Source organism: Lithobates pipiens, unplaced genomic scaffold (assembly GCF_037356315.1).
Source record: "Lithobates pipiens isolate NorthernLeopardFrog02 unplaced genomic scaffold, aLitPip1_a1.2 Scaffold_4, whole genome shotgun sequence".
Lineage (NCBI taxonomy): Eukaryota > Metazoa > Chordata > Amphibia > Anura > Ranidae > Lithobates > Lithobates pipiens.
Genome location: NW_027507852.1, coordinates 1,280,551 through 1,295,436, shown reverse-complemented (window position 1 = coordinate 1,295,436; position 14,886 = coordinate 1,280,551). Strand labels below are relative to the sequence as shown.

General features: G+C 41.5%; 1 protein-coding gene across 1 annotated transcript in view; it reads left to right on the top strand.

Moving 5' to 3' along the window:
* LOC143956684 (Fc receptor-like protein 5) overlaps nucleotides 1-14,579 on the top strand; it is a 106,068-nt gene extending 91,489 nt beyond the window's left edge. The window contains exons 7-9 of the mRNA XM_077466878.1: nucleotides 468-527; nucleotides 2,097-2,193; nucleotides 6,638-14,579. Coding sequence (XP_077323004.1) covers nucleotides 468-527; nucleotides 2,097-2,193; nucleotides 6,638-6,674 — 194 coding nt within the window. The 3' untranslated portion in view covers nucleotides 6,675-14,579. The remainder of the gene's footprint in view (nucleotides 1-467; nucleotides 528-2,096; nucleotides 2,194-6,637) is intronic.
* The last annotated feature ends 307 nt before the right edge of the window (nucleotides 14,580-14,886 follow it).

The window sequence follows — 14,886 nt, the reverse complement described above, 5'->3', positions numbered from 1 at the left end:
TACAGCCCACTTCCTGTTTCTTGTCTCGTCATTAGCCTAGGCTTATGACATCATACACAGCTCTCTCTCTCTCACTCTCATGAGAGTTTGCCAGGAAGGGAGGAGGGTTGAGTCATAAGAGGGCCAATGTGAGCTGCAGAGCTGGAGGTGTGCCTCTGTGTCTCTGTGTAAATCCAGGAAGTGAACAGGCAGCAGATTCAGCTGCCCACAGTTACAATGGTTGCAGCCAAACTTAGTGGAGGGAGATTTCTGCTGCATATTTGGCAAGTACAGAATGACAGTATATATAAAGTAATATGCAAAGTGGTTGGAGGGAAGCTTCAGAATGGCAAAGATGTTTTCATTACAAATTATGTGAGCAGACTGCAGTTCCTCTTTAAGCCCAAAGTATGGATTTGATCTATAATGTAGCAAATCAGTTGTTTTTTTTTAATTCTAATTGAAATATAATGATGTCCTTGTTTTAGGAAGAGACCAAAGACAATGCCAGGAGAATACTTCCAAAGACAGCATTCTGTCAAAAGCAGGTATAGTTTCACAGACATTTATCCTAGTAGATATGTTTAAGAGCTCTTCCATTTTTATTGTCTTTTATAAAAGAAAACGTTATTAAACAAGGTATGCTTAAGTTTTCAACCACATACAAGTAAAACCGAGCAGAAAATGTTAAAGAGGGGCATGTCATATTATAAATCAGGCTTTTAAGAATGATTCCTGTGATATAAATGACCACAATTTTATGTATTCACTATGCCGTGACCATGCATTTACTATGTTATACAGCCCGTCATTAGCACTAATAACTTTAAAAACAAAAAATAGTGTAGTGCACTACACCCTTAGGAGCTGCTGTGTTTGTTCATTACCTTTTTGTCAAATGTCCCCGCTTTCAATCATCCATGCAACATCAGGACACCAAACAAACTCTGAATTTTATAAGGTTTTATTCTAGGCGTAAATCTGTGGGCTGTTGAATGGAATATATGAGATGCCCCATCCGACCCCAGCTTTGAATCCAAAAAAGGGTACTGATTTGTTGCCGTAGTATTTGGTAGTTAACACCCTTCTAGCGATCCTTTCCTGATTCCAATTACTATTTCAGACCTTGGCACTTCCAATATGGGCAGAAAAGCATTACGCTGAATAATGCTGTGGATGTAGACTCCAAAGTCACAGGCCACACTGCCTATTTCCATGACTCTTGTTATCAAATCCCCGTCAGACCTGGAAAAGTGCTTGATACTGTGGTCCTTGGATGCACAATATTCATTTATGGATTAGCACCACTGGGTTGCACTCCCTTTGCTCTCTCCCAATCAACAGTCCATGTTACTCACAGAAAGTTTTCTCTGTCCGCTTACCTCCTACTTCCTCCTCCTTGCTGTCCGGCGCATCCCTGCGTGGGACACTCGGTCTTCCTTCAGTACTACATGACGACTTTTCTTCCAGGGACCAGACGTTGGCCTCCCTGGACTCCTCCTCCGGCTATCCAGCTCCAGGGTTTCTGAACCCCCGGGCCTTCAAGCCTCCTTCCGGAGGCTCCGGGGTCTCTGAACCCCCAGCCCTCCAGCATTCAGACTCCTGGTGATCTCCCTCTCGACTCCACTGGAGCATGTGAACCCCCTTTTTATGAAAGACCTCTCATTGACCAAAGAAAATAACCATTGGTCAATTCTCTCACATGAGTTTCCAGCCACTCAGGCCTCAGTCCTTCCTCTCTTTCCAGAAAAATCCACTGTCAAGCAGAGGAGGTATCCCTGAGCCCAAGTGTAGACGGCCACACCCCCATCTACTCTGACACTCCCATCCCCAAACAAACAACCAGGCCAAAAAAGGAGCAAGACCCTGGCCAATTTTATCTGTCTCTATATCCCGCACTATCAAAAAAAAAACACTAAGCACCTACCTAAACCTACATAAACGTAGGGGTGCTACAATAATAAAAGCTTTTATTCATATACTGTAGCTGTTGGGCATGTTAACTATTCCAGGTATTCATATTTTCATATATTTACTTTGGTCCACATGGCATTATGATCAAAAAAATTAATAAAAATATATATAATTCTTTGTAATAAACATTATTTGTTTCACAGGTTTAAAGTTGTATGGAAGCGTACTTGCTGGAAAAATTATAGTCTTGATATGTGTACTTGCTATCTTCGGTGTCTACTTACATGTAATTCAACAAAGGTATAATCAGCATTTACAGCATTTAAGATTAACTCAGTTTGCAAAATAACCCAAAATGTTAATATCAGACTATATATATATATATATATATATATATATATATATATATATATATATATATATATATATATATATATATATATATATATATTCTCCTTTTTTACACTCCACAGTAGGACATCCAGTATCCAGTCTCAGCTGTTTTATCATACCTCCCAACAGTTCCAAACTGGGCGGGACTTTCCTGCATTTATAACACTGTCCCACTATCCCGCTGCACAAGGACTTTGTCCGGAATTACTCCATAAGTTAATTATGTAGTAACTTACAGCACAAGTGTGAATATCAAGCACAGCCAGGGATTGGCCAGAAAACCCACTGGATGTTCTCTGTGCAGCTGTCAGATTAAAACCTTGATGTCGGGGATGGGTGGGACTGCTACTCACATCTGCCCCTTTGTCAAGCAATCAGCGTATAGGGAAACAGCACGCTTATAAATTGCTGACCAGAGTTTTTTTCAGACATGTGGAAGCCCTGCACTCACAGTATGGCTTCTGCCATTAAAAGTAACAGCTGAGCTTTCCCCCAGGTCTGGTATGGATATTAAGAGTAACCCTGCGCCAAATCTTTTTTTAAAATGGCATAGGGTTCCCCCCGAAATCCATACCAGGCCCTTCAGGTCTGGTATGGATTTTAAGGGGAACCCCCGAGCCAAATTGAAAAAAAATTGTGTAGGGGCTCCCCAAAATCCATACTAGACCCTTATCCGAGCATGCAAACTGGCAGGCCACAGGAAAAGGGAGGAGGGGGGAGAGCTCACCCCCCTCCTAAACCATACCAGGCCACATGCCCTCAACATGGGCAGGGTACTTTGGGGTCCCCCCCAAGCACCTTGTCCCTATGTTGATGGGGACAAGGGCCTCATCCTTACAACCCTTGCCCGGAGGTTGTGGGGGTCTACGGGCGGGGGGCTTATCGAAATCTGGAAGCCCCCTTTAACAAGGGGACCCCAGATCCCAACCCCCCCATGTGAATGGGTATCGGGTGCATTGTACCCCTACACATTCAACAAAAAAAGTGTCAAAATGTTACAAATTACAGTAGACAATTTGGAACAAGTCCTTCATTAAAAAAAAAACTGTCCCACAATGTCCATTCATCTTCGATCACAGCGTCCAATCACCCAATAAAAAAAAAGAAAAACGGAAAAACCTCTGCCTCCGTTGGAGGCTCCCGCTGACTGAAACCTCTTTGCAAAGACAGCTGTCATATAGCTGAGGGCAGGGGCCACCCAGTGATGTAAAAGGGTGACCCCGCCCCCTCTGAAGTTATGTGACGTCACATAACGTTAGAAGGAGGCTGGGTCACCCATTTACGTCACTGGGTGGCCCCGCCGTCAGCTATATGACAGCTGTGATCGCAAAGAGGCTTCAGTCAGCGGGAGCCTCCCGTAGAGGCAGAGATTTTTTCCCATTTTTTTTTCTTATCGGGTCAACGGACGCTTTGATCGAAGATGAATGGACATCAAAGGACAGTTTTTTTTATTTAAAATTATTTTTTTTATAAAGGGCTTGTCTACTGTCATTTTTAATATGTTGAGACTTTGTTGGGTGAATGTGTAGGGGTACAATGTACCCGATACCCATTCACATGGGTGGGGGGGTTGGGAATTGGGAGGCCCTTACACATTCAACCAAAAAAGTGTCAAAATTAAAAATGTCAAAAATTACAGTAGACAATTTGGGACAAGTCCTTTGTTAAAAAAAAAAAACTGTCCCACAATGTCCATTCATCTTCAATCACAGTGTTCAACGACCCGATAAAAAAACAAAAACAAAAAACCTCTGCCTCTGTTGGAGGCTCCCACTAACTGAAGCCTCTTCGTGATGACAACTGTCATATAGCTGAGGGTGGGGCCACCCGGTGACGTAAAACGGGTGACCCCACCCCCCTCTAAAGTTATGTGATGTCATATAACATTAGAGGGCGGGGTCATCCATTTACGTCACCGGGTGGTCCCACCCTAAGCTATAGAGCAGCTGTCATCGCAAAGAGGCTTCAGTCAGCGGGAGCCTCCCATGGAGGCAGAGTTTTTTTTTCTTATCGGATTATTGGATGCTGTGATTGAAGATGAATGGAAATCGCGGGACAGTTTTTTTGTTATAAAGGACTTGTCCCAAATTGTCTACTGTCATTTTTAATATGTTGTGACTTTGTTGGGTGAATGTGTAGGGGTACAATGTAGCCGATACCCATTCACATAGGGGTGGGCCAGGATCTGGGAGTCCCCTTGTTTAAGGGGGCTTCCAGACTTAGATAAGCCCCCCACTCGCAGACCCCCACAACCACCGGGCAAGGGTTGTGGCGATGAGGTCCTTGTCCCCATCAACATGGGGACAAGGTGTTTTGGGGGGGACCCCGAACCATCTTCCCCATGTTGAGGGCATGTGTCGTGGTACAGCGCTCTCCCACTCTCCCTTTTCCTGCGGCCTGCCAGATTGCATGCTCGGTTAAGGGTCTGGTATGGATTTTGGGGGGACCGCTACGCCATTTTTTTCATTTTGGCTTGGGGTTCCCCTTATAATCAATACCAGACCTGAAGCGGCGGTAGGACTTTTGGGGGGGACCCCTACGCCATTTTTTTTCTAAATTTTGGCATGGGATTTCCCTTAATATCCATACCAGACCTAAAGGGCCTGGTAATGGACTGATTGGGGGGGGGGCTCTATGGTACTGTTATAAACACAGGAAAGATGTGCTACTTTATAGGCAAACCAAGGAGACCCCCAGGCAGAATATTTAAAGGAATATTTAATTTTTATTGTTTCACTTTAAGCATTTTTAAAGTCACTGCTCCCAAAAAAACGGACGTTTTAAAAACTTTTTTTTGCATTGATACATGTCCCCTGGGGCAGAACCCAGGTCCCCAAACACTTTTCATGGCAATAACTTGCATATAAGCCTTTAAAATTAGCACTTTTGTTTTTTCATGTTAGTAACAGACTTTTAATATCATTTGTGGCTTTCGAATTTGCCGCGAACGGCGCATATTGTTTGCTGTTTGATGAACGGGCGAACACCCGATGATTGCGTCAAACTTACGTACATTCGGCTCATCCCTATTTAGGACAGGTATCAGGCATGAATGGCAACAAGGAGGCGATCGGAATAGTGACACGCCGGGGTAAGGGAAGAGCAGCCTTAAATAGCCACCCAATGGCTGAATGCAGGTGTGGCTGATTATTACAGCCTACTAGCTTCTGGGGGACACCTGCTGGTGCACACTAGAACTGCAGCAGACAGCCCAAAGCAGCACAGTGCCACCAACAGGTGAACGGAATCCTTACAGGCATAGCATATAAATAATCAGTTCCATTATTTAACTCTGTGGGTATCAGGGATTTTCTATGTGTCTAATAGATGGTGAACAGTGTTGGATGAACAGGCCCATGTGCTCCAGCACCCAAAGGGCAGCGGATTGGGCTTGTCCATTGGGACAGTACAAAGAATGACAAACATAGTTGTTGAGTACAGTAATGTAATGCAGAGCAATCCACTGAATCAATTAGACACAATAATCTTGACTGATTGCTAATAGTTTACAGCATTGTGCACATAATCATTCACTTTATGCTGGCTTACTGAATTAGTACATATGCTGTAGGAAAGTTGACCAGTTACATGCAAATACATGTAATTAATCTTTTAACTGACTAAATGAATCTGTATTCTGATTATTATTGTTTGCTAAAGCTTCTCTTCAAACTGCTCTACTATTTACTTATTGTAATTAAAGGGCAACTTTATTTTTAGTGCAGTTACCCTGGGTGAACCTTAAGCCCTCCCTCAGAACCCCCAGAAAACCACATAACTAAGTGTCCCCACTCTTCTGAGATCTTTACTGTGTGACCTGCTCAGTGCTTCACAACTTCCTCAAAATCCTCCCAGATAGGGCTATGCATGCTGTGATCTCCATTCATTCCAAAAGTTTATATATTAATGCTAGAGGGACAAGAGGTGTACAAACTTACCATTGAAATGAACAGTGCATTGGTGGGAAGAGTAGTGCCTAACTGGGAGGGCGTCCCTACTCAGAAGAATGAGGACACTGTGACTTATTAGAGATGCTGTACTATTAACTATACATATCCAAAGGTGCCCAAAGATAGACCTGATTGCCAAACAATCGTTTTTTTAAAACAATCATGTACATGCTTGCCAGTATCAGCAAAGCATACAAGTATTTGCAGTGACCGAACACCAGACTTATCAGGAGAAAAATAGCCTATAGGCTGTGATAATTCAATTTAAGATATATAATAAATAGAGATATGATTAAAAATATTTTTTATTTGGGAACAACATTGCCCTCTGTATTATTAAGCTTCTTGTTTGTTCAACATTTTTTTTAAATTAATGAATTAATTTATTTGTTTTATTTCAGAATTAAGAAGTCCGTGGCACAGGCACAGGCACAGTGATACAACTGAAAAAGGAAAAAATTCTGCTGCTTTCCTTTACAAGAACTTGCAATGCCATTCACCATGCATGTATTTATTCCCTTTCAGCCCAGAAGTTATTAATCAGACTTAAAAGCATTTTGTCTGATATGAATGTACGTTATAAATGTATAAGCCCTTGTACACACGGTCGGACATTCTGACAACAAAATCCGTGGGATTTTGTCCGAAACTTGTGTTGCTTACACGCGGTCGGACAAAGTTGTCAGAAAATCCGATTGTTCAGAACGCGATGACGTTATTTCGTTACGACGGAACTACGTTCAGGCTAGTAGCCAATAGCTTTGGTCTAGGAATTTGATCTGAGTATGCGTGGCACTTTGTCTGATCGGAATTCTCTACACACAATCGGATCATGTTGTCGGAAAGTTTTATAGCCCAGCTCTAAAACTTTGTCCGTCGGATATTCCGACAGAAACAGTCTGATGGAGCCCACACACAGTCGGATTATCCGACAACACGGTCCGATCGGACATTTTCCGTCGGAATGTCCGACCGTGTGTACAAGGGCTAAGACATACAGTAGATGAGCGTTCACCTTTCATTAGTCCAACCTACATCTTTATGGTCTAACAACCTATGTTATAATATCAAAGCTGAGTAAAATCCAGTAGAATGATTGGCGTTTATCATGTATTTCATGTTTAATAATAATTTTGTCATCAATCGTCTGGTTTTGCCATGCAGACACAAAATACAAATGAAAATCTAAAACGAGGCAAAAAATACAGATTAAAGTGGGTTTCCAAGAAAATAGATAATTTCTTTTGACTTCAAAGTGCGTTGTTAAGTTATTTAAGGCTTTGAGCTCATTAAAGCAAACCTGTCATTAAGACATGCAAACTGCATAGCAGACACCTTTATACATGATTTGGGGATGCAACTCCCTAAGGCCTCATTTACAATTGCAGTTGAAGATCAGTAAAAAAATCCAGTTGAGCCCAAGCCAATTATGCAAAGACAGCGGACAGGAGTGTAAACATGCCAGGGTGCATCGAAAACTGCCCCCAACCCCCCACCCCGTCAAGTTCAGTGCCATAGCACCCACTGAATTTAACCCATTAAACTGCATGGTACAGCATTACAACCATGTGCAGTGCATGGTGGTGTGACTTCTTGGGGGTTTAAACAGGTGGTCAGTAGACGAGATAGAGCCTCCTCCCTGCTTATCAAACGCTTATCCACAGAGAAGCACTGTTTAGAGGGCTCAAGTGAATGAGACGTGAAATTCATATATACTGTACTAATTTTTTTTTTTTTTAATTGGTATTTGCATTTAGTTTAGGACAGTCATGTTTCGCTACATGACAGTGCATGGGCCTGGGGATTAACCATAGCTAGGGGGGAATTCCCTTGAAAAGTGAACATACTATTTGCTTTCAACAAATTAATCCTAAGGGATATATGCATTGTGTTTTTTTTTTCCTTTTTTTGAAGTATAAATCAATAAAACCTTTTTAATGGATATAGCTGTGCTAAGATGGATTAATGTTTGCAATAAGTGCTGCCACAGACATTGACTGAGTCCTACAAGTATTTCATAACAATTTGTCCATCTTAGCATGTCGGACTTCATTTGTGTAATAGAAAGTCATGCCTTTGGCCCTACCATAAATATAACAAAACTGAGCACTGGAAATCAATGGAAAGCACCCCTGTTAATACAAGTCCAACTACACCTTGCTCCTCAATGAGCAAAAGCATCCATGCCTTTCCTGAGAGAGGAATCTAATGCCGTGTACACACGGGCGGACTTTTTGACCTCAAAAAAAAAAAAAATCAGAGGGACTTTCGATTTAGAACATATTTCAAATCTTTCCGACAGACTTGAGTCCGGTCGAAAAATCAGTTCGTCTGTATGCTAGTCGGATGGACGAAAATCGACACTAGGGCAGCTATTGACTACTGGCTATGAACTTCCTTATCCAGTCGTATGTCATCGTGGTCGAATCTGTCGGAGTATGGTGTGATTGTGTGTGGCCAAGTCCGCTCGTTCGGAACTCCGCCGAAAGTCCGTCAGGAAGACCATCAGACCTAGTCTGCCGGAAAGTCCGGTCGTGTGTACGCGGTATAAGATGTAGTTATTTTATGTAGATGGTGTTTTCCACGGATCCCCTCGCAGGAGTTTAGATTTGGCTGCAAACTATCCACAGGTTATGCAACAGGTACTCACAGTCATGGAGGCGGGTAGGTGTCAGGTATTGGAACATGAAAGAAGAAAGGGGCACCATGTAGCTTTATGCAGGGGGGATTCTGGAAGTACCGGGTACAGAAATGGCACATTGGAGGCTCAGACTGTAGATGCAGTGGAGACCGTAATTGCATGGGTGGTGCAGTAGAAGCCCATGTTATGGATGCACCAAAAACTACAATTAAATCTAAGGTGCTGCAGGACTGTGAGTACAGTGGAGATGCAGACTATTTAACTTAAAGTGGTGTTCCACCCCAAAAAAAAAAAAAAGAAAAATCATGAATGTGTCTAAAAAAAAATTGGATTTTTTTTTTTACTCACGTCTAAATGCCTGTTGCTAGGGGGTCCCTTGTAGTCTGCCTCCTTCAGTGCCTGGGCTCTTGATATCACTTCCCCTTGGTGCAGTAAGGGCTCAGCTCTGCCCCCTTCCTTTTGTCAATCATCTGGGACACGTGACAGGTCCCAGTTGATTGCGCGGCCAATCACGGCATGCGGCGCCACTCGCGCATGTGCAGTGGGTGCCTGGCTGTGAAGCCACAGCCGGGCACCCACAGTTACAATGCCAGTGCCGCCAAATGGAGGGGGGGACGAGCAGGGCTTCGATTCCCCGCATCGTTGGACCCTGGGACAGGTAAGTGTCCCATTAATAAAAGTCAGCAGCTGCAGTATTTGTAGCTGCTGACTTTTAATTTTTAATTTTTTTTTTAAATGGGAACCCCGCTTTAACCTGAACTGAACATACCTAAATTTACATAAATAGGTAAAATATGGGTGACAAATCCAAACTCCATTGAAGTCACTGAGAGGTGAATGGTAAAAAACATCAATAGTCATTTTGTAGACTACTAGGCAAGGCATTGTCAAACAAATGGAGTGTTAGACACTGTTGTGGGGACATTTGCCAAAGCAAAAAAACATTTTTTAAATGTCTGTTTTGTGGGGAGCAGCTATTTTAGTAATGCTTTAGGTTCAACATTAGGAATACAAAGATTCCTATAAATAAAATTCTTGGGAGATGCCCTGACCTTGCCTGTGAGGTTGCTAATCTGTACAATGTACTGTATACAACCTACTATAGCAACACTTACAAAGAAATTTAATTTGTCATCAAAATGATGGTTGCATCAGAAAGATGGATGCATCAATCTGTTCGTAAGAAAAAGGCTGGGAATTCCATTCATCTATACCTGACCCTTATCCTAGATGAGGGTCTGATATAGATGGTGATGGTGTAACCCACACAAAAAAAAATAATAATATGGGGTTTCCCTAAAAACACATACCAGACCCAGATGTCAAGGGGGACCTCACCTGAAAAAAATGCCGTGGGGTCCCCCAAAAATTCCATACCAGACCCGTCAGGGGGTGACCCCACACGAAAATCAAGAAAAAAGAAGCGTGGGGTCACCCTAAAAAATCCATGCCAGACCCTTTTTATTTTGATCATGCAGCCTGTCCGGCCAGAAAAGTGGGAGTTGAGCATTTGCCCCATCCTAAAGCATACCAGGCCACTTGCCCTCAACATGGGGGATTTTTCCCACAACCCTGGCCTAGCAGCTGTGTGGGTCTACGTGAAGGTACTTATGGGAATCTGGAAGGACCCTTTAACATAAAGGGGGCACCCAAATATTACCTCCCCATGTGAATAAATAAGGGTTACATACTTACTTGGTGTATCAATGACATTATCATTCATGACATAAATTAGTTCTTTTGATTTCTCTTAGAAATGTATTGCTTTGTGTATAATACTTATAGCCAACCAATAAGACATTTTCTAGTGTACAGTTTACAGGAATCTATTTAAATTCAGTATAAAATACTGCACAAAAGAGGGCATCTGGCAATCCCCAGGAACATGTCTGTATTCTTGTGTTTCCTGTCTGTAATCCTATGCGGCGTGTCTGTGGTTTTCTGTAGCATGTTTTTAATCTTTGGAGGTCTTCTGTGCCACAGCCTCAGTCTGACATTTGTTCAAATGTGCTGCCTAATGGGTGATAAAGGCTTTTACAGATGTCTTAAATCACAGAAGTATTTACCTATGTTAAAAAGCAATCCACACCTGGGGATTGTTCACTTTTGCAACATATTTGCTAGGAACACATTAGCCCTTCATTCAAACAGTACCTACAGTTAAAAGGCAAGATTATGTATAACTAAGATTATGTATAATTCATTTATTATTATATCATGCATACTGTCTACTAGGCATAGTTGTGTTGATTATTGTACATCTAATATGCTTCGTGCTAATTTAAAAGTATGTATGATTCATTTATCACCTTATCATGTATACTGTTCATTAGGCTTATATGTGCTGTGTCCTATACATGCAACATGTTTTGAGAGCTTATGCTTAAATTCATGCCGATGGTCTCTTTTTCCCACTTGTATAATATTTTGTCCCTCTATATGTTTTCTCTCCGATAGAGGATCCCAATCTAGCCCCCACCTGTTTGTTGATCATCCTTCCTGTGTTATGTTGGGTACGTATTCCCGGGGCAGCGCCCGGCACACCAAGCCGCCCAGGTTATTCTTTCCAGATAAAATCATGTAAAAACAATGAGAGAATTTTTTATAATAATAACTAATATTTGGTCAATTTAAATTTATTGATAACTATTAAGGAATGAAATATATCAATATATCTACATCACTGATGGCATTTAAATTTTACTAGCATAATTTAAATTTAAAATTACATTTAAATTTAATGATAATTATTAAGGAATGAAATATATTTACATCATTGGTGGCATTCAAATTCTACTAGCATAATTCCTATTTGTTTTATTTGTTTATTATAATTAATTCTGTTGGCTTTTCTTAATTAGAATTACCTTACCCCTTATTTTAACACGATCTAAAATAATTATAATAAGATATCTGTACAATATGGTGGCCTTTGTAATATTTTGGTCACTTTAATAGTGCCGTCTGGCTACATATCATATTTAAACATTAAAGACCAATATGTTAGTCTGACCCCTATAGAAGTGTCTTTTAGAAACGCTTCATTATAGGATCAGATCCATATTTTCATATGACTCATTTTGACAGCCATAGCGGCTTGCCTAACCACAATATTTCTGGCTTATTTACTATATATTAGTTGAGAATAAATATATAACTACAATTATAATATTGTTATAAATATAAACTCCTTTAGGTGCTGTTCTATGTGTTGATATCACCTCTAGGACTATGCTTTGTTTTTCAGGTATGATGTTCTTTTTATTTTTTTATTTATTCATTTTTATTTTACTTACTTATGCATTGATATACCTAGTTATCCCTCTCCCTGCGATGGGTTTGAAAAATGATATCTTATTTTGTCTTACTCTTTCCTACCTAGGACCGTTTGCTTTGCCCCAGTGTCTCTCCCAGGTTGGGAGCTTTCAGCTCCAACTACCCATCAATGCTAGGGGTTTGGTCTCTCTTTGACATCTTGCTGGTCTTTAGGCCCCTACTGTCGGAGTGACCACATTGGAAGGTCTCAGGGGGGCAAAACAACCATCGGCAACACCCTCCCTGGTTTTCTGTCGTGTTTTAATCATAATTCTGATGGAATGTCTATTCAACACACTATTATGAATATGTAAGTGATTATTACAATAGTGAAGTATATGGAATATACTATGTACACGTTTTTCTTGAAGATAGGAATTTCTCTCTAATGTATATCTTATTTTCTGTTTCAAAAGATTATCTCTTACAATTGTACATACCCCCTGAAGAAGGAGATTTAGTCTCTCCGAAACGCGTAGGGTATTTTAACTAACCTATATATGTACAGATTATCAGTGTATTTATACATTCCTTGCTTTATGTACTCCTTTAATCTTTTCAATAAAAAAACTTCTTTGTATCTTTAAAATTTGATATCTATTGTATGTGCCTTAAAAGTCCACCACTAGGGGCATTCCAAGATTCTGGTCTATAACCTTGGATGTGGCGCACAAAATTGTAAAATTATTGCCTCCCATACATATTCTACAGTTAAAAGGTGAATGCCTGAAAAAAAAAACACAATGAAAATTTGCATTTTCAATCATTTATTCAGCAAAAATAACAATATATTGTATGTACCGTGGAAAAAGTATACTCTTGGCCTCAAAAAGTTGTATTGTCCCATTTAGCAAAAATTTTATTTTATAGGGCATTTACATAACTGCCTATTAGTCTCTGATATTTTGGACCACACCTCCATGCAAACGTCTATCAGTTGCAAGATGTTTGTGGGTTTCCTTGCATGTACAATTTAAATTTCCCACAATATTTCGGTAGGATTCAAATTAGGGGCTTGCATCCAGTCCATACCTTGTATTTCTTCTTTTTGAGCTATTACTCGGTGGATTTGCAAGTGTGCTTCAAATCATTATCATTTTGAAATATTCTGCAGTAGGTGCTGCTCTGTCACTCTGAGGCCCTGCACCTCCCGCTGGCCACTGACGAGATACACACAGACAGGCTCTCCCTGTCACCTGCTGCGTGGGATTTCTCCCCCTCCATCTCCTCACTGACTCTGCACAGTGTGAGAGCTGCGCTCACACAGGCAGCTACCTGCCTTGCTCCCTCCCCTGCTTCCCAATTGGTAGGAGGATGTGAGACAATTACCAAAAAGACTCCAGCAGCTGCAAAGCATTGTGGGATATGTAGTCGCTATCGCCAGCAGCCCCATAGCAATCCCTGGGGGCAGAGACTACACACCCTAGCCTGCACACAGGAGAGGGAAGGACTAAAGACTGCCTGGGAGCTGAGCATCTGACCACAAGGTGAGGAAACACCATGAGGAGAGAAGGGAAGACGGACATGACCAGAGGGGTTGCCATTATCCATCAGGGGGACCTTCCTGCCACAGCTCCAGGTGTTGTTATGCCTTCTGCCATAGTGTTATGGTCAGACGGTTCAGCCTTTCCATCTGAGGGAAGACTCTGGGTGTATCTCCAGGTGTTCCTGAGGACATGAGGTGTTCTTGTACCAAGGTAGCCAGTCAGGCCACCTGAAGAACCTGTCTGTCAGGACATCTCCCTTGGTCGCAGGATTGGTGAGCGGGCACTTGCCCACCTTAAAGACACTGCATACAGACAATCTTTTCTTACCTGTGCCTACACCTGTAGAAACACTTACACTCTGCTGAGGAGTCACAGTGTCCATCTTGTTTGCCAGGATACTGCCAACATACTTACATCACTTTGTCTGCCAGGATATCTTTAAATACACTTTGCTCATCCTGTCAAACAGGACATCAAGTGTACCGATGCAGCTCTAGCTGAAGATACTTGACATTTGAGGCCTTTCCTGTTTCTTCTTAATTTAGCAGTGACTCAGTGTTCATAGTTAAACTCACTAAGGAGGAACTCTAACGTTAACCCTAAAGTTGATAATTCATATTAATGCCTGTTGCATCATGTGTTTGCCACCTGGGCCTGTGTTTTCTGGATTTTAGGGAAATGGACTGACCCTCATTAAGCCAGTCCTGTTTCCCTTCATCCCTGAGCACATAGGCCACATTAGAGCCATTTAAGTTGGTTTGATTGTGCTATTTGAAAACTGCATGTGGCTTTGTGTTATACTATTATAAATCAGAGTCTTGCTATCTCCAACTACTGGGTCACCTTATTACTGTTTTTTTGTTGGTGGAAAATCTCCCAGTAAACAAATTTTCTGGTTCACCACAGTTTGTGTCTCTTTATTACTGTGCTTGCATCGCCATTGTTTACTAGGTGTGCCAGAGGGACTGTTCTTGGAGTTGAGAGGCAGAGTACAGAACCAAGCATATTCAAACAGCTCCTTCAGGGGGTGGCACTACAATTAATTTCAACTTCAACTTTCAGACAAATGGCCTTACATTCTCATCAAACACACTTTGACATGATAAAAAATGAATAGTTGGATCAGAAACTGCAAGTTGCGAGGGCAGGCAACCTGGTGGGGATCTACCTGAACAACATGGTAATAACCTAGCAGGGTTTGAAGAGT